The 22,766-nt window shown below is 45.3% G+C and overlaps 1 protein-coding gene and 1 non-coding gene across 2 annotated transcripts; both read right to left on the bottom strand.

Annotated features, from left to right (window-relative positions):
- Positions 1 to 248: 248 nt before the first annotated feature.
- LOC125944560 (cuticlin 2-like) lies at positions 249 to 7,420 on the bottom strand. The gene is made up of 2 exons (XM_049665061.1): positions 7,360 to 7,420; positions 249 to 699 (listed from the first exon to the last, which is right to left on the bottom strand). Exons 1-2 carry the CDS (start codon positions 7,384 to 7,386, stop codon positions 319 to 321), a joined length of 408 nt encoding a protein of 135 aa, XP_049521018.1. The 5' UTR covers positions 7,387 to 7,420; the 3' UTR covers positions 249 to 318.
- Positions 7,421 to 22,020: 14,600 nt separating this feature from the next.
- Trnat-cgu (transfer RNA threonine (anticodon CGU)) lies at positions 22,021 to 22,092 on the bottom strand. Its single transcript has one exon. It is a non-coding gene; the product is annotated as a tRNA-Thr (tRNA).
- Positions 22,093 to 22,766: the final 674 nt, after the last annotated feature.

The raw sequence follows: 22,766 nt of genomic DNA, 5'->3' as shown, positions 1-22,766 counted from the left end.
ATTCGATCTTTTAAGGCTTGACGCAAGTTGTATGATGCACTCTATATGCAGAGCATTTGTCAGCGAAATTCTTTCTCTCTCACATTGTGACAGAAAAAATTATGTCTATATATTTGTGTTTTGTTTGCCCTAATGCTATAAGCGCGAATGAAAGTAGAAGGAGGAATGGTACGCTTTTCTTGACAGCACTAATGAATTTGAATACAAAACACAAATTTCTAGTGTTCGAGCAAGAGTTTTCTATTGAGCGTGCACGCATGCGGAGCGTGAGAAGGCCTTGATATCTTTAGCCGGGTTTCTCGAGCACAACCGCGCCTTTTAGTCCGTGGAGCGCGGATAGTTGGCGCGTGGATAAACGGCACCAGTGGCCTTCTGGGGGTGGCTCTCTCTAACCAGAGGCCATGCGGCGTTCATGTTAGCCTGCGCATTCTGGACCGCACTTCCGCCAGTCGCCATCGGGGCTGCTGGTGCCATCATGCCTCCGGCTGGGTAGAAGCCCTGCATTGGGGCTGCTGGTGCCCCCATGCCCCCGGCTGGGTAGAAGCCCTGCATTGGGGCTGCTGGTGCCCCCATGCCTCCGGCTGGGTAGAAGCCCTGCATTGGGGCTCCTGGTGCCCCCATGCCCCCGGCTGGGTAGAAGCCCTGCATTGCTGCTGCTGGTGCCACCATTCCGCCGTCTGGGTTGAAGCCTGGCATCGCCTACAAGCGCGCGTCATGATAAGTATGAATCAGATTCCATTGTACTACAAAGGTAGTTTTAGTGGATTTCCTCGGCTAAGTATGTCGCCTTTTAAACGCCGGCGCCGCCAAAAAAAGAAGCTAAAGCCTAAATTTCCTTTGCGTCATTAAGATAAGGAACAGTCTTCTTTATTTAATCAAGACATCCTCAGCTTTGTACGCATTGAGAAATCATCAACTATACGTGACTAGCGAATATGAGTCTGTGTTCGAAAACATTACTTTTGTTGCGTTTGTTGCCATCGTATTGCCTCTAGCATTATGATGCTATATTTGATAGGATTTTCGCTACTTTTTTCTTCTCCTACACCATTTTGTCTATTGCTAATGTAAAGATCAGTGGGAATTTAGCAGTAAATGCAAGGGAAACACGTAAGTATTGCATCTAACCTCAAAGAGGTGCGACGTAGTGGTGATCCATGATTTAAAATGCGCTCGCCACATTGCCAAGTCGCCCGCATGCAGGTGCTCACTCGACATACGCCCTGATTTTGCAAGGAGCGCAGTGCAACACACAGTGGTCCGAAGCAGACCAGCCTGAGCTGTAATAAATGTATACATGTATATATATATACAGGGTGTTTCAGCGAACACTTTCAAAATTTATTTAAGGTGTCCTGTGGCAGATGGCCCAATTCTATTTAATGAACTGGTCTACTTGAAGAGGCGGACATTACATTCACAAAAAATTGCAATGCATAATCGACTAATTAACAAAAATTCACAAATTAAGTTTTGACCTAATTACCTAATGGCCCCGCGCGCGTGTGTGTGTGTGTGTGTGTGTGTGTGTGTGTGTGTGTGTGTGTGTGTGTGTGTGTGTGTGTGTGTGTGTGTGTGTGTGTGTGTGTGTGTGTGTGTGTGGTGTGTGTGTGTGTGTGTGTGTGTGTGTGTGTGTGTGTGTGTGTGTGTGTGTGTGTGTGTGTGTGTGTGTGTGTGTGTGTGTGTGTGTGTGTGTGTGTCCCATATTGCAATTTACAAATTGTAGCCGTGGAGTTCGCAAGGGGGATCCACTTGGAATTAATTCTCTGGATGACACCAGTTTCGAGATAATAATTTCCGAACTTTGCGGAGAAATGCATTGGCGTTAGAGTTAATTTTGTACTTCAATGAATAAAGCGACGTTTTGTTAAGAAACTAACTGGAACGCCAATGCATTTGTCTGCAAAGTTCGGGAAACAATATCTCGAAACTGGTGTCATCCCGATAATTCGTTCCAAGTGGATCCGCCTTGCGATCTCCGCGGCTACAATGTGTAAGTTGCAATACAGGCCATCAGGTAATTAGTTAAAAACTTAAGTAATGAATTTTTATTAATTATTCGATTATGCATTTCAATTTCTTGTGCATGTAATATCCGCCTGTTCCAGTAGACCAGCTCATGAACTAGAATTGTGCTATGTGCCACCGGCAACCTTTAGGAATTTTTGAAAGTGTTCGCTGAAAAACCCTGTATATATATATATATATATATATATATATATATATATATATATATATATATATATATATATATATCGCCGTGACGCTATATGTGAGCAACCACGCTGACGACCAAGACGGCGACCTCGAGTGTGCGAGCGAGGTGCTAGAGAAGAAGCCTGAAATGAGCGCTTGTTCTAATTGTCTCTATGACAATACCGCTCTCCGCTCTTGTCTCCAGTGAGCTGCTACACTGGTGGAGGTTCTGGGTATTGCACGATCGCCAAATGTTTGGGACGACTCCTGCGAGTAGCCCTATTCAGCCCTTCAAGACTTCATCCACGCGTCGAGACACCTGTTCACCGCGTCAGCCGCCACCTGCAAGGTCTGTGCCCGGAATTCGGTCTCCTGCAAGAATATTTGCCAGCGATCTCACCGACTCATGAAGTGGCGCTTTCAAGTCCAAAACAGGTGACCGTTCAAAGCACTCTAGTCCCCACCAGCTTCCATGGTGGCACGTATGAAGACGCCGAAGACTGGCTGGACCAGTACGAAGGCGTAGCTAAGATCAATAAGTGGCGTCCGGACCAGAAGCTTTCCAATGTGTACTTCGCTCTTGAACGTAGCGTAGCGCAAGGACGTGGTTTCAAAACCGCGAGGCACATTTGACAACGTGGGACGATTTTTGCCGTGGGCTACATGATACCTTCGGAAGCACTGATCGCCGAGATGGTGCACAACGCCTTCTCGAGTTCCGCATTCAGAAGCCCAATGAAAGTGTTTCCATATTTGCCGAGGACATGTCTTGTTTGTTTTGCTGCGCGATCCCGACGTGCTCGATTCGAGGAAGCTGAGTAATCTCATGCGCGACGTCAGAGAACACCTATTCGCTGGTCTCGTGCGCAAACCGCCTACAACAGTCGAAGAATTCATTAAAGAAGCCACAGCAAAAGAGGGGGTGCTCCAGCGCCTGACTAACGGTGAGCCTGCAGGAACCGCAGTACTGGCAGCGACAGACGAGACCTCGCGACGCCAACTGATAAGATGCATTGTGCGCGAGGAGATTGCGAAGCAAACTGCGACACCGAAGGAGTTTACTGTTGCTTCGGTCGCTGAAGTTGTCCGCCAAGAAATCCGGCAAGCATTTGCATCTCCTAAGGCACTCCCTGAACCATGTCCCTAACCGCGCTTCGAGCGGCGCTTCGAGCCGCGCACATACAGCTGCGCAGACGCTGTCCGTCGCCCGCTTTTTACCGCGCCAGTACCGCAGTACCACCAGTGGCCACCTATTGCTGCCTGGATACAGAGGGAGCATTTCAGGCGACCCCAGCTTCGCAGGACCGACGTATGGCGCACTGCTGATCGCCGACCATTGTGTTTTCACTGTGGAGAACAAGGGCACATTTATCGTTTTTGCGCTCATCGTCAGGGTGGCCTCCAGGATATGCCACCTGCCACTCCACGACTGTTTTCAGAGAGACATACACGCTTCGACGACAGTGTCACTCGGGAACAAGGCAGCTCAGCTAATCCCCGGTCGCGCTCGCAATCTCCGTTACGTTATTCTTCACCGAACCATCGCAGTTTCGCCGATGTGGTAAGAGGACGCTCTCCGAGCCCACGGCGGGGTAACTGAAAGCAGCGACCTCCATGGGGAAGGTTGCAAGTCGTCGAACTGCCGAAAATCCCCCATTATCACTGAGAACCGAGCAGAACAACCCGGATGAACGGAACGCCGATGAATTTCTGGGTGCCGACCTACTCTTCACGAGTGATGGGCACGACGTGACAGCTTTAGTTGACACTGGCGCAGACTTTTCGATAATGAGTGAGCAGTTGGCAGACCGGCTTAAGAAAGGGAAAACGCAATGGACGGGCCCTTATATTCGAAATGCCGGGGGCCAGATAATGACACCTACAGGAAAATGTACTGCGCGACTCCAGATAGGAGATACAGCTTTTGTAGCGAATTTATGATTTTTAATAAATGCCGCAGATCACTCATCCTTGGAATGGACTTCTGGCGGGAGTACGGCGCCGTGGTTAACATAGGGGATGACGAGATAACCTGATCAACTAGCATAGACACGAGCCATGAAGAAGATCGTCAACGTGCATCGCTACGTGTCGCCGACGACGACGTCTGCATACCGTTACTACCCTGCAGTATTGTCTCCTTCAGTTGCGGAGAACAGTGTAACGAGGATGCTGTAGCCGAACAATTAACTGCACTTCTGTTTCATCAAGGTGTTGCCATTGCTTGGGGTATCGTGAGCCTAATCGGTGGTTGTACAAAGGTACTACTGACAAATTTTACCAATGAAGGCCGGTACACCAGTAAAGGCACCGCTGTGGCATACTTGACGAAATTGACCTCGTTCACCACTCCTTCGCTGTAAAAGAGGAATTACCCACCAATACGATGCCACATGCACCCGTCGTCGACGTTGACCTAGGTTTAGCGCCGCAAGAAAAGCAAAGTCTCAGAGAACTGCTTGACCATTTTAAGGACTGCTTCTCTACAACGTCCCGAGAGCGTCTAAACACCACTCACGAAACACGGCATCATTACGCAACACACATTAATACCCATACGACAGCATTCGTATCGCGTGGCTGAGAAAGAGCGTGAAGCAATACAGCAGCAAGTCAAGAAAATGCTAGAAGATGATGCCATATCCGGCCGTCAAAAAGCCCTTGAGCATCGCCTGTTGTACTCGTAAAGAAGAAGGATGGTAGCCTGCGGTTTTGTATGGATTATCGCAAACTCAATCAGGTTGCGAAAATTCGGTCGTCCCTAAAACTCTCCCCCAATGAAATCTTGCAAGCCTGTCACGATAATTTCATAGAAGATGTCGGCAAACACTAAGCGCCTTGACAATTGGATCTGGTGACGGCCAAAATTAACTCGCTCTTTTTACAGCGAATCTGTGTATGGCTACCCCGGCAAATTTCCTGTGTCTGTGCGTGTACACCATAGCGTCGACAAAGAAAAATTTTCGTCTCCAGAGCTAGTGTAATTTTGAGTTTCCGCATAATAGAATGATGTTTTATTTTACGTTGAAATTACAGTCCGATGCTATCATATTGGCAGCTTGTGTATAAGTCGTACTTTACAAATTTTGTGAAGCGTTTTACTTTGTGAAATTGAATTAGTTTGATAACGCTGTCACAACAGTGCGCATAATCAAAGCGCGTGCCGCATATAACTGAAACCAGCAAAGGATCACGTCGGCCACGCGGCAGCTTGAAGCTTCGACTTGAAGCGTCGTCAAGATACGCGAACATTATGGTATCAAATGAGAGAGAGAGAGATAGAGGGCGCGCGCCGAAACACCTTCTCAAACCCCGACGCACGGCGACCCGAGAGAGAGAGAGGGAGTACGACAGCCCGAGAGTGCGCCAACGGATGAGTCGCCACCCTCCTCGAAGACTCTTCGGTGACCGGGCCCGGAAACGCAAGAAATGTCTAGAAGATTCTCAGGCCTTGTTCATGATATGGGAGCCCGACTCCGTCACAAAGTTCTAGAAACGCCGGCGCAGGCGATAAAAGCGCCGTGCGAGAATCAGTATGGCGATCTGACCGCGCCGGTGCAGAGATGTGTCGTGTAGACCGACCGTCTGCAGATGAAGGGGATTCCCCTGCAAGCTAGCCGACGAGTTCCTCAAGCGTCTGCATTTCCGGAAGAATTTCCTTCATCGAGATTTGCCTGAAACTACGTTGAGGTCGTCTGGCTCATGACCAGCACGGGTGAATACGAGTGGACACTTTGTGTTCGTATTCATTCTGTAATGTATGTGTTGGACCCTTAGTGCTTGTCGTTAATTATTTTCCAGAGTTTTGTTAACACCCGTCCGAATTGCATTGTGATGTGCCTAGGCGAAGTGTGTATGTATATATGTAACTGCCTTATTTGAAGAATATTATTAGGGCGAAAGCCTTATATGTCTCATCGTTCAGTTGACCTTCAACGTCCTTGAGCGGAAACGGTGTCGTCGAGGTTAAATCGTACACGATGTCGACTCGGTGTAATAATTTACTTACTACACAAACCCGGCATCGCGTCTTACCTATATGCAAACGCTCACACAACAATGGTGGCGTGCGGGTCACCGTCGTCATCGTGTTAATTAAGATAGAGTTAGTTCAGGCACTCGAAACCGCGAGCTTCCGTGGGAGTCGAGCCCTCCAGCTTATGTGGAAGTCGAACCCACCACCTGTGGCGTTAAGGCAAAGTTAATTAAGGCAGAGTTAATTATTACGGCGTAAATAAATCACTCTGAGACGCGACATTTGTTGTTAAGTAGGGTGAGGTTAATAGCGCACAGTTAATTAAAGTATCGTAAGTTAGGACACTGAAACCCGCGACCTTTGGTCGGAAAAAAACAAGTAATAAGAAGTAACGTATTCGAATGAGAATGTCAATTTAATTAATGTTTCTTGAGCGCTCAGGCTTTCGCCTTCACCCTTTTTGTCGTATGCTAAAGTGACTGCCAATTTCTTGTTGTGTTTTGACAACTCTGGGCTTTAATTGACTCGGTCTTTGGGCCACAAGTGGTGTTCGCGGGAGCACCAGAAGGACTCTTATTAATTGCCCGTGCTTTCCGGGGGTTAATTTCGGAAGTTGATAAGTCGGCTTTGGAAATTGGCTTGGCGTTGGCACCTTGTTCACGGGTTGTGTGACAAACGCACATGCGCCAGGGGGAGGGTATGCCAAAATCTCCTTGGTATGATTGAATGAGGACGTATGCTGCACTCCGGCACACCTGCGTGCGTGCGTGACGAACGTGCGCACAAGATGTATCTGTCCTTAATGAGTCGGCGCTCTGTCCATTGCATGAGTTGCGCAGAGTGTGCTGCGAACGTAATCGACATCAGGGCAAGACTGTTGAAAAATTACAGTGACGTTCACTTCGTGAGCGCGAGTTACGACATATGGACGCCACGAACGTGCACCGCGTCGTCGATGCACCAACGGAAAGGGCGCGAACGAGGTCATGGACGCTACATTGCTTTCGACGCTGCGACGCTTTGTGGTGGTGGTGCTTGTGTAACGTCGGCACCACCTTCGCTGTGCATCCGCCTTAACAGGGTGGAATGGAGGCGGAATTTTTTTTCTCTTTATAATAATATATGTTGGCTCGTTATTACCTGTGAATTATCTGTTCGTTGAACGTAAACATATTATTTATATTTACCGCAGTATGCATGCGCCCTCGCTGCATCGCATCAGCGTCCTGAAGACCATTGGAGTTCAGTGTTCCTTGCTGTTTAACGCCCTCGTAGAAGTCGTGTATAAAATACAGGATCACCACCTGTACGAAAAAGAAAACGATGAAAATAGAAATAAAAAGAAAAGCTGCAGAAGCAGTAATGCGATGTTTCTTCTCACAAATTTCAGCATCTCGAAAACTGGTAGTCGAAGCGTACGCAAGTTTTCAGCAGCTACGTAACAAATATCGCGAACCAATATCATGGCGCCACTAGCAGTGGTGGCACATTTTTGGGTAATTACTTCTACGTCGTAACATTTTGAGCTAAAGATGATGATTATGATTTATGGAGCGCCAGGTTGCCATGCATCGCAGGTATGAACTGCTACCGGCAGATGTTGCAGGCGCGATTCAGAAGCCGACGCTAGTGTGTGTGTGGGAGAGAGAGAGAGAGACAGAAGATAAAACACTTCTTCAGCTAAAGAGAAATCGCAGGGTCCTTTTGCGGGCCCTGTGAGTGGGTGGAGTCCTCAGTACAGGACCCCATGAGCCGCGACGGCCTGGCGCGCTTTCATGAACAGATCGAGCTGGTCCCGGTAGTTGACGCGCCGGACTGCGAGGCTTCCCACTTTTTTGTTGTGAGGCGTGCGATTGTAGGGTTGGCGCTCCTGAGCCGGCACCCCCATTTCGCGTGGTAGAGCGTGGCCGGAGCATTGCAATTTGGAAGTTGCTGCGGGTATTGTGTGGGGTACGTGGCGGTAATATAGTGTGCGGTGCGGAAAGGTGTTTGTCTGGAACTGCCTCCACGAAACTGCTTCGGCTCGCTTCAGGGAGTCGCGCGATGGGGGATATTGACTGCGCTGTAGTCAGTAGTCCTTCAGTATGGCATGAAATCGTTTTTGGGATCAGTTCCGAACTCTCCTCGTCACGGTTGTCTCGCTGTGAGAGTCGGTGAGTGCGCGCTCGAGCGGAGGCTGGGCCCTTCAGTTTCCAGGGAGAAAGTCGTGTTCGGGTATCCATGCTTTTGTGGCCGTTTCAGGAAGAGTAGAGATCGCTTAAATGGAGGTTGCCGTTCGCGAAATACTACCAGCCGCGTAGTTACCGCATGCTTCTAGAGATGTCTTTAAAGTAAGGATAACCTTTTTCGCAAGCTAGCCTCTATAGGGTTTTACGTGCCAAAAATACGATATGATTATAAGGCACACCGTGGCGCCTTATAATCTTGTATAATTTTGACCACCAGGTGTTCATTAACCTGTACCTAAAGATAAGTAAGCGAGCGTTTCTGCATTTCGGCCCTATTGAATCGCGGCCTCTGCACCTGGAAGCGTACCCGCGACCTCGAGCGCAGCAGGGTAACGCCTTAGCCACTTGGCTACCACGAAGAGTTTCAACAGCGAAGCTGTTTAAGCCAACCGTAATTCGTGGTCGTATCAAGAAACTTACAAGAAAGAAAATAAAATAAACTTTCTTGCCGAGGCGGGATTCGAACCCTCGTGCTCCAGGTCTCAAAGCGAGCGTCACAACCACTGGGGTATACAACCACGCCTGCAGATCATGCATTTATGCGACCCATCTGATTGCGTTCGAGCGTCGTCGTCTTTGTCCACAGCTGGCGCGTTCGTACGCTCGTGCTTTGCGAGGTGAAGATGTTTTGCGCGCAAAGAAAGCGAGTGAGACGCATTCACTGAGCGGGTCTCCGTGAATGCATTGGAACGCGGTATCGTTGTTGCAAGATGCGCTATGCAACGCGCAATGACGGCCGTAAGTCCGAGACGCGCGGAAAGAAATTATCATCATGAGTAATAAGATGAAAACTTCGCGCGCACTTCCAGAAAATGCTGGGCTACGATCACCCAGCTTCGCTGTTTCAAGCATTGCGCGGCCGAGTGCAAGGTTAAGCGTTTTTTATCCGTTTATTCTCATTGCATGCCATTGTATTACATTGTTTCTCATTAAGACTATCTAGCGCACCGGGACGTAAATAACTGGGGCTGCCTTATAGGCAATGGCCTCTAAGATCATGGTAGGCACAAAGCCACAATAAAACTGGTCGGCAGGTACTAGGTATAACTTCCCTGTCTATGCGAGTTCAAGCAATGGGAACAATAATCTAATACATTGCCAAAGGAGCATTAAGTAGCGTACAATATCAGGTTTATCTGTAAACGTATCTAGCTTATTGCCGGTGACATTATACACCCAGGTATTTATACTAAATTAGTTCGCAGCGTGTTGCTAAGTGTGCACGAAAAGATAATGTCGTCGACTATTACGTAGCTAAAATGCTTGTTTAGGACCTTGCCTCCTTTAGGTAGTTACGAATAAAGTTTATAATCTTCTTATCCTATTATAACTAAGAATACCACCGCGATGGCCAGAGTGGCAGTGGATAACACTCCGAGGGTTCCACTTACATGTCATGACGCATGACTATGGACGTGCGAACAACCGTCGCCGTATCACAATTGGTAATGCAACGGCGCGTAATGTGGAGGTTGTGAGTTCGGCTCCCACCGGCGGTAAGTTCTTTTTCGTCCACATTCAATTTCCTTTACTTATTTATGCATTTCAATTAAAACGTTTATTAATTTCCCCTATGCTTTCCTAGGCTTCAGTTTCTTATAGCTTCATGTGATTAAGGATACTAAAGTTTCTTTCGGAATTCGTCATCATCGGTGAGCCTGGCCAGCAGCTCGATATCTTGGTCGGTTCGATGACAGGTTCCGTTTGGACGCCGAAGTATATTAATTCACTGTCATGAATGTAGTCATGTGCAAGTAGCATTAACTTAACACTAATGTTGAATATTAGTTCAGCCATCAAGAAAAAACTAAATAATATGTATGCAAAACTGAGGAATGACACATAACAGGTGTATCGACTTTGGCCTCGATGTACGGACGTGTTTGACCGCGTTCACCTGGGCGGCGCCATGTTTGATCACGTGGTGACGCTTTTACGCTTTTATTGTTTGCCGCAGCATGGCTCCATTGACTTTAAGGCGATAGTGCACGATGCCGGTGTACTGCTGTTTCGGCTGCTGCCGTCGACAATGAGTTGGTGAGCGACACGGAATTTTTCCCAAAGTGCCAATGGAGATCATCGCATATACTTTCTTGAGGGCTCATAATTTGCACTTTGTCCAAATGAAGCGAACACTATCATACGGTGCGCCTACTAGGAGGTACGACGAGTACGGCGAGGCTATAGAATGGTTTTATTAAAACGCAGCTGTGCATACATTTCAAGAGTGATTTATATCGATCATTGTCATTTGTTTTTCGCCTTTCTTATTTTTCATAATCGAATGACGAAAGCCACAGTTAATCATGCTTTTTCAAAGGGAAGTAAGATTTTCGGTGCAATGTCAACCGATTACTTATTCTCTACTTTAAGCACTCGCGACTGCGCGCAATTGCGGTATAGACTCGAATTCGCCGCGTTTCCGGCGTAGTAAATTTCCTTTGTAGTTTGGCGTTAGCTTGTAGAAAAGATGTAATGTGTTTCGGCAGTCGTCTACGCTGTTGTTCGTGGCGACACATTCTGCTTCGCACATCTGTATCAAACCACCGTGAGTCACTTATTTTTCAGCATTTTATCTAGTGACTGGACCTATTTGTTATGCGCAAGTGTGAATTTCACTTATTTTGAATGCGATTCACTGTGTACTAAGTTTCAGGTGCCATCTGGCCATCGTATTTTTACTTCCATCATTGTCTTTAATCAAAGATAACGTTAAATTTTTTCATTACAGCAGATACATGAATTCACCTGCATGGTGTCTAGACATTGTTTACGAGGTTGGGGCATAAAAAACGAAGAGAAATGCAGGGACGTAGGACACGCAACCGAACGGAAGCTGCAGTCAAGCCGAGTTAGACAAATGTCATTCACGAGTGTTCACGTGTGGTACACATTCCTTTTCTTGTTTTTCCGTTGTCATCACAATGCGCTTCGATCTGAGAAACATTTAATGTAAAATCCGTCTAAGAATTTGCCATAGCTGGCAGTTCACTAAACCGAAAGCTGCTTCACTTAGGTGTGTGCGCATACAACCAACAGCTTTATCAAAATACGTTCCGCATATTTATATTGTTGACGCCGTTGGATCTGCACTAAGAATTTGAAGTAGCAGGGCTGCTAGCCAGAAGTTTTTTGAAAAGTGTTATCATTTCTTTGACACTGCATTGAAGCCATTATTCTGTGCGCGTGCTTCTTTTCAGTGGCTATTATGATAGAGCGTATTCTAGAGTCAAACGTGCTTCCAGTCATAAAGAATTCGCCGAAGTAACAAATGTATTCAGCAGTGTTCTTGCTAGAGTGGCACTGTGTCAGTGCTCACACGAATGCTCACAGTGCACTATGGTCTCAAGAAAGAAACCCCACCCATCTAGATATGGGAGTTCCCGTCACAAGGCAACCTGCGGGCTATGAGAGACACCGTAGCGTGGAGGCTCCGGATTCATCTGGGCAACTTGTATTCGATGATAACCCAAAATTACAGCCCAAGCTCCAACCACAAAAAAGAAACGCATCTGCCCTTCACTTTTGAAAGCGAGCCGAGCCGGCATGGAGTCCGTCCACAGCTAAACGACTTCGCTATGCTAATGCAAAGTCAAGACTAAGTGGTAAATGAAAGCTCGCTGTTTCAAGCTAAAATATTGGCGTTGGTTGAACACTGATATCAGAATTGCGCATAAAATTTGTCAAGAAGTTCAGGTCTCATCCTAAAACTATTGACTCAAAGACAGGTCTGTATGGAGAAAACAGCCCTTTTAAACGCGCAAAAGCGCTTGACATTAGGGAAATAAGCGAGCGGCTAATTGGCTGGCGCGTCAATCCAAATTTTCTTCGAACTGGAGTACGTGCATGTAATCTTTTATGCCTAAGTTGTCACATATTGTAGGGTTCGCTTACGTGGACCTCAAACTTAGTACAGGAGAGTCTTTGCATCAACCCGTATTGGAAGATGCCGGCCGCGTACAGGGAATCGAACCACCGCGCTGAGGCAAGGCGGCGGGTCTTCAGGCTGGAAATGGCTCCGCCAACCGGAAGCGCCATCCCGTTTCTACTAAGCAAACCATAGTTGGCGAAAAGGATATGTATGATATTTCAGTGGCCAGTTTCCTGCTCCTATTTGTACGTACAGTACAAATAAGAGGTTTACAGTGGGCTACATTTTCGCTGTCACGGAGGGAGCGGGGCTGGCTAACACTCCCATGGCTTACATGGTTCCCGTATACTCACATTTGGAAATTGGGTTGTTTGCTTGAAGTCAGGGCTACAATCAGGAATTCATGGCAACCAAATGTCAGGGGGACGCCTCACGTTAATAGCACAAATGACGCAGTGCAGCGTGACATGGGGTGGACAAGTCTTGCACTGAGGAAAGCTCAGGATAAAATTTATTTCGAAGAACGACTGAGGAAAATGAAAGAAAGCAAATGGGTTGCGAGTGTATTCAAGTATTTGCACAGGAAAACTCCCGGTGGAGAAAAAGAACTAGGAAGCTCACCAGCAAGTATACAACCTGTATAGACGGCAAAATGGCGGGAAAGAGTATTACACGAAAAGCCGGAGAGGCCAAGACAATCTCCTCGTTGGCGGCAATGGAAAACAGAAACCGTCTAATATTAACTACCGAAAGGTGAAAACGATCTCAGGAAAGAAACAATTTGTGACAACCCAAAGGATAGCACCTTACTTTTCGAAGCAAAATCAGGATGAATTAAAACGCGTGGTTATAAAGCGAGGTACACCATTGAAGAATGAATGAATGAATGTGTCAATTGCTTAGTGGCACAAGGGCCACGTATGGCGAAGAGCGCCATGCGAGAAGAAGCATGTGCTTGCTGCGGTAAAGCTGTGGAAGCAATGGAACGTATTTTATTAGAATATGGAGATATCTACCCATAATGTGGATATCTACTGAAAGGCTTCAACGAGCTCCGCATGGCTCCTTGAAGCCTTTGGTCTCGGGGATAGCAGGGGTAGTTAAACATGTCCGCTGTAGAAATTATTAGAAGGCGATTGGAGGTTTGGTGGCAGAAAAGTAAGCAGACCAAACAAAACGGAAGCGTGCAAAAACAATATTCTCAATAGTGGTTCAGAAAATTTGATGCTGGGTATTGTATGTCTGTTTCAAAAAAAAGAAAAAAAAAACATACGTAAGCTATTAGGCAAAATAAATAAAGCTTGCTTGCGCAAACCACCGCCCCGTTTGAATAGGGACGCTCATAACATCCATCCATCCAGCCATCCATCCATCCAGGGATAACATAGTACACGTGCACACAGGATTTTGATTAACAAAAAGGTGGAGAGGTCGGCCGGCAGAGCGTGGCTCTCGTTTGCTATTGCTCACTGTGGTAAGGGCATGTGGAAGATGGAAGTAAAGACAGAGGTAGATAGAAGGTGAATATGACATAGTACCATGCGGATACACGCACGTCGACAGATACGCGCATGTGAGCTATGGTCGCACCACGCGCACTACACACAATACATTCCGTCGCAAACACATTTCTCATAGTATTCACACATGTTCTACGGACGGGCGTCTAAGCCTGTCTCACATAGAAAGCTAAGGAGAGCGTTTACGGCGCATTGGCCTTGGTGAACACGTCTCCATGGGGCGAAAATTTTCTCTTCCGAAAAGGGGTGGCAGAAACGGTCAGTAGTAAACTTAAGTGCCCTTCGCTCACTTAAGTGTCCTTTGTGGGCACATGCACCCAAACACCTGATATTTAGTAGGCCGAAGGAAAGCTGTCACGGTAGCTTATGGGGAAAGCACATCTGTATTCGGAACCGTAACGCAAATTCGGTTCAGCTCAATCCAGCGGCGATCTCCCTTCTCGCCCACTTACATTTCTCTTTTACTAATAATGCATTTTCTATAAAATAATACCTAATTTTCCCAATGCGTTCACGGGCTGCATTGTCTGTTGGCTTCGTGTGCTTTACATATTTCAAGCAATAGGAAATTGTCTAGGAACCGTGCAATATATATTTCGCATGGAGTGGACTTCGCTGAACCTGTTATTTCACGATTGCTGGTGAATACGGCTTGTACACTGGTACTAAGGCTTGGCAGTAATCATACTCCAGTTTCGTAATATTTTCTCCCGCGCCTTATTTGCGAAGGATATGTGTTTTCGTTCTCAGCTATAGTGTTTAGGCATGTCATACGTTACGCCTACCCACACCCAGTTCGGTTCGGCTAAGTTTCGTCACACACACACACACACACACACACACACACACACACACACACACACACACACACACACACACACACACACACACACACACACACACACACACACACACACACACACACACACACACACACACACACACACACACACACACACACACACACACACACACACATATATATATATATATATATATATATATATTTATCTGCTGTCCTGCTATCTGCGTCGCACATAGAGACGAACAATATTGACCGCGCCTAGGACTCACCTTAACGGTGGTGGTGATAGCAGTTACGGACACATCAAAAAGTAATATTTCTATCTGCAAGAGAAAAACACGGCGCAACATTACCATGTGAGCACTGTTATTGGTCGTTAGACATTTTTAACCATGCTAGTATTTTTTTCTACAAGTGTCATACCTCCTACGCGGCTTGCTCATAGTATGATAAAATTTGTTGAGCTGCTACTAGCGTTGATTCGGTGAAAAATAGCAGAAATGGTTTTATATCTTGAACCTGATGACTTCCTTTTTTTTTGCCAACTGTCAAGGCTGAGTAGGAAAAAAGTGGTTTAAACTGCAAGGTCGTTAAAACAATATACGCTACGAGTCGTGAATCGCAGGAACACAAGTGTTTACCATATTTATCGCAACGACGGATGACGTCATTACAGGATGAATGGCCAGTCTTGAGTGGTCCAATTGCTCTTCATTATTAAGAGGAAGCTTTTTCTCGGACACAACTTCGATACCAACTATTCTAAGACATGTAAAATGCAGAAATTACGTTCTGAGATAATCACATGGCCGATTTTAGTGAAACCTGTTGCAGTTAGAGGGACAATGAGAAATTGTAGCGACTTTTTAAAGCAGAACTTTGATTTACCGTCGGAATCATCTTACAAAACTTACAGTAAAATCGGTAAAGCCAGAAGATAAACAGAAGCACGCTGGTAAGAGATCCATAACACTGCACCAAGAACAGACGGCGCAGTTCTGTAAACTATATTCTTTGGAACATGTAAGGCAAACAAATTTCCTATGTTAATCTATATTGTATGGAACTTTGTTACAAAGTTTACAAGAGTTTCCCAAAGTACTAGTCACATATTAGAGATGCATTTGAGAGCTATGTATAATTCATCAATTTCGTTTGCGTTAGAGGCACTATCAGATGCAATAAAGATAATTGTGATAATTTTTTCGACTGCTGAGTTGCAAAGTGGTAAGTCTAGTAGCATCCATCTTTATTAATTTGCAATTTTCAGCAAATAGTATAAAACATTCGACAGACTAAATATAAAGTATGAATAGCTTCTCATGTTTAAAGGCTTATTCCCTAAAGCAACAATTTGAAGCAGCTTTAAAAAGGCGCTTGGAGCATTGAATTTATTCATAGTGTCGAAACAAGGGTCAGTGTGCCTAAGCTCAGAAGAGTATATAACACACCTTCTCAAGGACACTGTTATCAGTGGAGTATATTTCTGAGATTTTCAATAAGCTTAGTCCAATAACGCTAGGGTTTCTAAACTTACCGCACGCTGTGTGGTGTCTTCTGGAGGGTGTCCCTTAAGGTACTGCAAAGACAATTGTAGGCGGAGTTCAGAAAACATATTCGAGAAAAGCGCTGCATCGAAGCTCTCATTTACACTTATTCGCGAATAAAACCCCTAAAATGTGCTTAAAGCATCCATGAATCAGGGCAAAAAAAACAACTACTACAACAGGAATGAGGGAGCGGCTTTCAATCTTTTTAAGACTGCCTTTTAAGAGTGCCTATTAAGACTGCCTTTAGCTTGTAACAAAAGATGAGCTTTGATGCTGTATATGCATATCAAAAGTTGGTGATTATAAACTCGTTCAAGAGATCAACACAATGTGCTTGCACCGGTGTTTCGGAAAACGAGTGTGACGGGACAGCCATGCGACTTCAGCAATAAGAGCAAGCTGAACAGTCATTAAAGACAAAAGCGTTGCTGGCAGTTTGAGTGTCCGCGCTTAAAGGGACATTAAAGCCAAATACTAAGCCGACGTGTACCATCTAAATACCACTCCAGAAACCTCGCAACGCTTGTTTCGTGCCAAGAGAAGACTTCGTTTACGAGGAAATGGGATCTGAAGGGACCGAATGCCTTTATTGCAATTCAAGTCTCCCGCCACCCAACCGGGAAGTGGTGACGCTGGATGTACCATCACCGCCCTTTCCTGCCATCGGGGAGGAAAATGGCGCCCAAAAGATGGCGGTACGGTTTTTGCACACGAAAGGCAAACGCGCGGCCGTGGAAAAACCGAGCCAAGACAGTTCAGTTCAGTTCAGTTTGTTACCTTAGAAGTCCCCCGTAGGGGCATTACATAAGGAATAGGTTTTTATAATACAGCGCAAACATTATGATACATACTCATTTAACAAAACGGTCTGTTTCACGTTCCTTAAGTGAAGATAGACAGGTGGTAGTAGCGATGTTGGGGGGAAGGCCGTTCCAGTCTGTGGCGGTTCGAAAAAAAAAAAAAGGAGGCAGTGAAGGTGGTTGTCCGAGCATGTGGGTGTGCTACTTGAAGTGGATGGCTGGTGCTATGAGATATGCGTGCTGCTGCTGCGATCCAAGGCGCTTGATTAGGGGAAGGAAAGACAAACTTGTGGTACAAGGAAAAGACTGGAAATGCGACGTCGACATGAAAGCATTTGTCGACCAGATCCCGATTTGAGAGATGAGGCGCTGACATCATATGAGTATCAGGTGTGAATCTAACAGCTTGATTTTGAACTTATTCTTTATATAATGCGTCGGTGAGGTGTGCTTGATGCGGGTTTCTGGTGGCTGATGCGTATTCTTGTTTCGGCCAAACAAGCGCCTAATAAGCTAGTAATTTTACATCTGGTGGGACGTTCCGTAGATTCCGTTTTAGAAAGCCTGAAGTTTTGTTAGCTGTGGAGGTAATGTTAGTGACATGTGCGCACCAAGACAAATCATGAGATAGGGTTGCACCTAGATACAAGATTGTACTTGTTCTAGCGGCGTGTTATTTTGTATGGGAAGAAGAAAGGGCTGCAACGACGGGAGAAGGTCACGCATTTACATTTGTTGGCGTTAAGCATCATCAGCAAATTGTTGCACTATTCTAAGACACTGTTAAGATCATTCTGGAGAGCAGTTTGGTCGTCTGCAAACATACGTATAATACAGGAGACACAGATGGTCAATCATTAATGTATTTTAAGAGTAACAGGGGGCCAATGACAAATTATTGGGGCACGCCAGAGGTTACTGGGAGGAGGCTTGATAGGTTATTGTTCACTAAAACCACTCGTTTACGTTTAGAGAAAAATTTCTTGATCCAGATGAAAAGGTTAGGGTTCAAGTGCAGCCGTTGAAGTTTTATTAGCAAGCGCCGGTGGGATACTTTATCAAAGGCTTTTGCAAGATCCGAAGAGATTGCCTCCGTCTTTACATTGGTGATAATGTTAGTATGCAAGCCATTCACAAAATGAATTAATTCGGTTTCGCAAGAGAAACCTTCGCGAAAACCATGTCGTGAAGGGTGAAAAAAGTGATTAGAATCTAAGGAAGCATTAATTTTTGAATAGATGACATGTTCCATGATCTTGCACGGCAGGCTTGTTAGTAAGATGGGTCGATAATTTAATGGAGAATATTTACTACCTGTTTATCAGAGTGGACCGACCTTTCCCACTTTCCAATCATCTGGCAAGGTTCCTGAAGAGAGAGCCTGAGAGAACAAGAAGAGCGGCGGCTTCGCCGCTGCAGTTGCTTTTGGTCAAGGGCTGTGGACCATTTGGAAATCCCGCGACATCACATGAGGTGGAATTCTCTGATACGTCCAGATTGTGTGAGTTTCGCGAGCCAGCAAAATCCGCGCAACACTGAAACGCGAGTATCTGTTCGCGATAATATTGATGGCTTAGAGATTATCGAGCACTAATATAACACTTTAGCTTGTCTTAATATTCGCTTTTAGTGTCCTTTTAAAAAGAATGGCTGTATGTCAATGTATCCCGATTTGCACGTGATTGGAGTGCAAACGGCCTTGTAATTTTCGGGTATGTTGGCAGACAGTACTTTGCATAATTGGCACAGTTCGAATTGAAAGAAAAATGAATAATATTCATATTCACTGTCATATGTCTAGATCTACGCAAAGCAATCTGCCCTGTGAAACATAGTATACTAATAAAAGTGAAGCCGTATGGTATAAGAGGTATACCATTAAAATTTTTTGATAGTAACCTCCAAGATGTAGTTCATTCCAGAATCGTTAATTGTGCCACTTCTCCTGCAGGGCGTGTGACTACAGGTGTGCCTGAAAGCTCAATTTTAGGGCGAATATTGTGTCTGCTTTATAGTGTTACGGGGAGTATTTATTCAACAGTAAACGGCTAGCACTTGTCTAGTCAAAACTGCACAGAGCGTACAGGTTTCAGCAGGTTTTGAGTCCGAAAGGAGAGCCTCTGTCCCAGCCCCACTACAACGTCTTTGTCTTCGCTATTGCTCGTGACAATAGGAACGATGTAGTCAGTATGCCTAATACTGAATACATATTTGCCAATGATACTAACGTCTTCTTTACAGGAAGTAGCCTTTGCGATATAACAAGAGAGGCATATAGGAAGCTCAGAGAACTTCTTGCACTACTTCAATGAAACCAACTTGAATGACAAGAAAACCAAATGCCTAATTTTTTCACTGCCGATCAAATTGATTTCAGAATTAAATATGAGGGTGACCCCCTTTCTTATAAAAGATCAATTAGGTGATAGACAATATTTTTCATGAGGGCTTGCTCTGGCCACCGCACGACGAATATATTTTATTTATTTATTTACAGAATACCGCAGCCACGAAAGAGGGCCCAAGCAGCAGGGGCGCACATAAAAATATATCCAAGCAACCCGTACAAATATTAGTATATGACAAGGTCATATACCTAGCAACAAAGAGGAGTTATAATTGTAAAAGCAGAAAAATGAAAAGGAAGAAGGCACGAACCGTACAAATATTACCAAATAGCAACATCAAGTGGAGGGCAATGAAGCGTAGCAACACAGTGGTATATAAAGTTGTTAACGCACTTGAAACACAAGTAAATTGTCAAAAGCGTGTCACACAGGCAGATAAACACACACAAAATAGAAAGACATTTTACGAGGTCATTACTGCAGCTAACGAGACACAGGATAACCGAACACAAGTAAACCGATAAGTGTAGCTATATATTCGCAGTACGTTAATGTTAGTGATGTCAAAGATTTATACGAGTGTGCTCTAAAAAAACAGCACTAGATAACTGTGAAATAGGTAGGTTGTTCTAATCTGTTATGGTGCGTGGAGAGCAAGAATATTTGAAAAGGTTAGTTCGGGTGTTTTAAGGTGTTAAGAGTCAGCATGACGATGCCGGTGTTCGACGTGCTGTAAGAGGTATCAAATAAGGATCTGGGTTTATAGACAAAAGAATATTCTTGAGCGAAAGCAGAAATTTTATACCTTTTATTTTTCTTCGTAATTATAGAGTCTGAATGTTACGCAGCGTCATTAGACTAGAGGGAGAGCCACTTGTACGATATTTAGAATAAATGAACCTGACAGCTTTACGCGGTATCATGTCGCATATTCTCATGAGGACTGAAAGATGTGTTACCTGCGGCCGTCAAATTGCGCACTATACTTTTCCTTCGTGCATTCATTTACACAGGGGGTGCATGTGCCACGTAAATTTAGCCAAATTTAAACAAAAATGTGGGCAGCTTGCACTAGTGGTGCAAGGCTGGAGTAAACCGTGGGCTGGTGACCTAGCTTCTTGCAGGTTTTACTAGGCTTGGCTATGTTTTAGTAGGAAATGTAAATACTCCTAGGCATAGTATTCCGCATCGGCTCGCCGCCGACGTGCAGAAACGCGGACGGCGTCGGCATGCACCTCCGCGCGTTGCCTCACTGGTGCTGCTACAATTCCATTCTCTCTCTCTCTCTCTCTTTCTCTCTCTCGCTCTAATTTTTTATTTCTCTACCCCGAGCATAGCACTCGTCTCGCGAGTGCTCTTCTTCGTTTTACTTAACGTCCCATGTCAAGGCAACATGTGCACGCCACGGAGAGGAGGCAAAGCAGACGCCGCTCCGCGAGGTGGTTGCTAGGCAACGCGCCATGACTTCTTCGTTAGGCTAGTTTTTGCGAACGCTACGCGAGGAAACGAGAAGCTTAAACAGCTCCGCTGTTAAAATATGCAAATGCCACGCAATTGGACAGAACCAAGGTAATATTGTTTGCCTTCGCTTGGAGATACTCAGAATAGTTTTGCATTCCGCCTCAATACATACTTAGAGTGTTATAATTGTAAACTTCTCAAATATTATAATCAGATAAAAAGTTTCAGTGAAAAAATTGCAGAGCAACATGAAAAGCTCCCGATACAGCTTTCTGTTTCTGAATACATGCTACGTAAAACAGTTTTTTCCGAGAGAGAAAGAAGCCCGCCAATACACGCAAAGTGCCTCGATCGAAGGTCCAGTCGCACGGGAATTTTGCGTGTAACCTGAAATACCTGACCCAGCTAAACAAAATATCTCGATAGCGCTGTTGGGTGAGCCATCCAAGCACCCATGAGCACATAATTACTACATCAATCCATTTATACCATGTAACTGTTTAATGTACTTTTGCAGTTTTAACCCTTGTTTGTTCTTTTGGTGATTACAATTGCCTCAACAAATGTTAAGTGTTCACGTATTTTCCTCCATGTAGTACAACTATGCTTTTACTCTTCTTTGTATATCCTGTCGGGTGTTGTGTACAACTGTATAGGTACTTATGCGTATTGCTCGTATAATTACGTATTGCTTTAGTCATTTAACACCTGTTAGCGTATCTACACTGCCAATGTATGTTTTCTGTTTCCTTCCGGTGGGCAAGCTTTAGTGTGGTGCGAATAACACCTTTCGCCTGCCTTTGCGTGGCTTCCTTCTCGTAAATCAACCAAAACACTAAATACCGAAGGATACCGAATTAAACTGATTTCCAGTATTTTGCGCCAAGCCACTGTGTTCACGAGCCAGAATCGTGTATTGAAAGCCCGCCTGCCTCTCCGCCACGGACGAGAGAAATATTTGTTATCGTGATACCCGGCGCTCTGGCAGTATATCTGACGTGTGGGGGCGAGGTCTGGGGCCTCATGTCGGATCGTGTAGTTCACCTCTCTCTCTCTCTCTCTCTCTCTCTATATATATATATATATATATATATATATATTAAACGAGAAGAAAGGGAACCGAGGGGCCCGATTTTGATTAACCATATCATAAGAAGCCAACAAACAGTGACACCAACGACAACATAGGGGAAATCACTTGTGCTTACTAATTGGATTAAAGAAATTATAAATTAATGAAAATGCAAATGGATGAAAACACAACTGGCCACAGGTGGGGAACGAACCCACGTCTTCGCATTACGCGTGCGATGCTCTCACCATTGAGCTACCGTGGCGCCGTTTTCCCATCAACTTTCTGGGGTATTTATGTCGTACAACTAGAATTAACCCTGGGTGTGTTAGCCAGCGCCACCACCCACAAACCTGGCGGCGGATGTGGAACATCCTTTCTGCCGCAGGCGTGACGAGTAGGTGATCTTTTTTGGGGAAGGCAACTGGTGAATAAACCCACATATGCTACCTGAAGGCATCAATGTTGCCGGATTCGAGTCCTCGTTATGTAATGAACGAGAAGAAGGGGAACCGAGGGGCCTGATTTTTATTAATCATATCATAAGAAGCCAACATACAGTGACACCAAGGACAACATAAGGGAAATCACTTGTGCTTACTAATTGAAATAAAGAAATTATAAATTAATGAAAATGGAGGAAAAAACAACTGGCCACAGGTGGGGAACGAACCCACGTATTCGCATTACGCGTGCGATGCTCTCACCATTGAGCTACCGTAGCGCCGTTTTCCCATCCACTTTCTGGGGTATTTATGTCGTACAACTAGAATTAAACCTGGGTGTGTTGATCTCAATGGTGTCACGGTAGCTCAAAAAACGGCGCCACGGCGCCACGGTAGCTCAATGGTGAGAGCATCGCACGCGTAATGCGAAGACGTGGGTTCGTTCCCCACCTGTGACCAGTTGTTTTTTCATCCATTTTCATTTTCATTAATT

This window comes from Dermacentor silvarum, chromosome 3 (assembly GCF_013339745.2).
Source record: "Dermacentor silvarum isolate Dsil-2018 chromosome 3, BIME_Dsil_1.4, whole genome shotgun sequence".
In the NCBI taxonomy this organism is placed as follows: domain Eukaryota; kingdom Metazoa; phylum Arthropoda; class Arachnida; order Ixodida; family Ixodidae; genus Dermacentor; species Dermacentor silvarum.
Note: the sequence above shows the minus strand (reverse complement) of the source record. Positions and strands in the feature narration are given on the sequence as shown.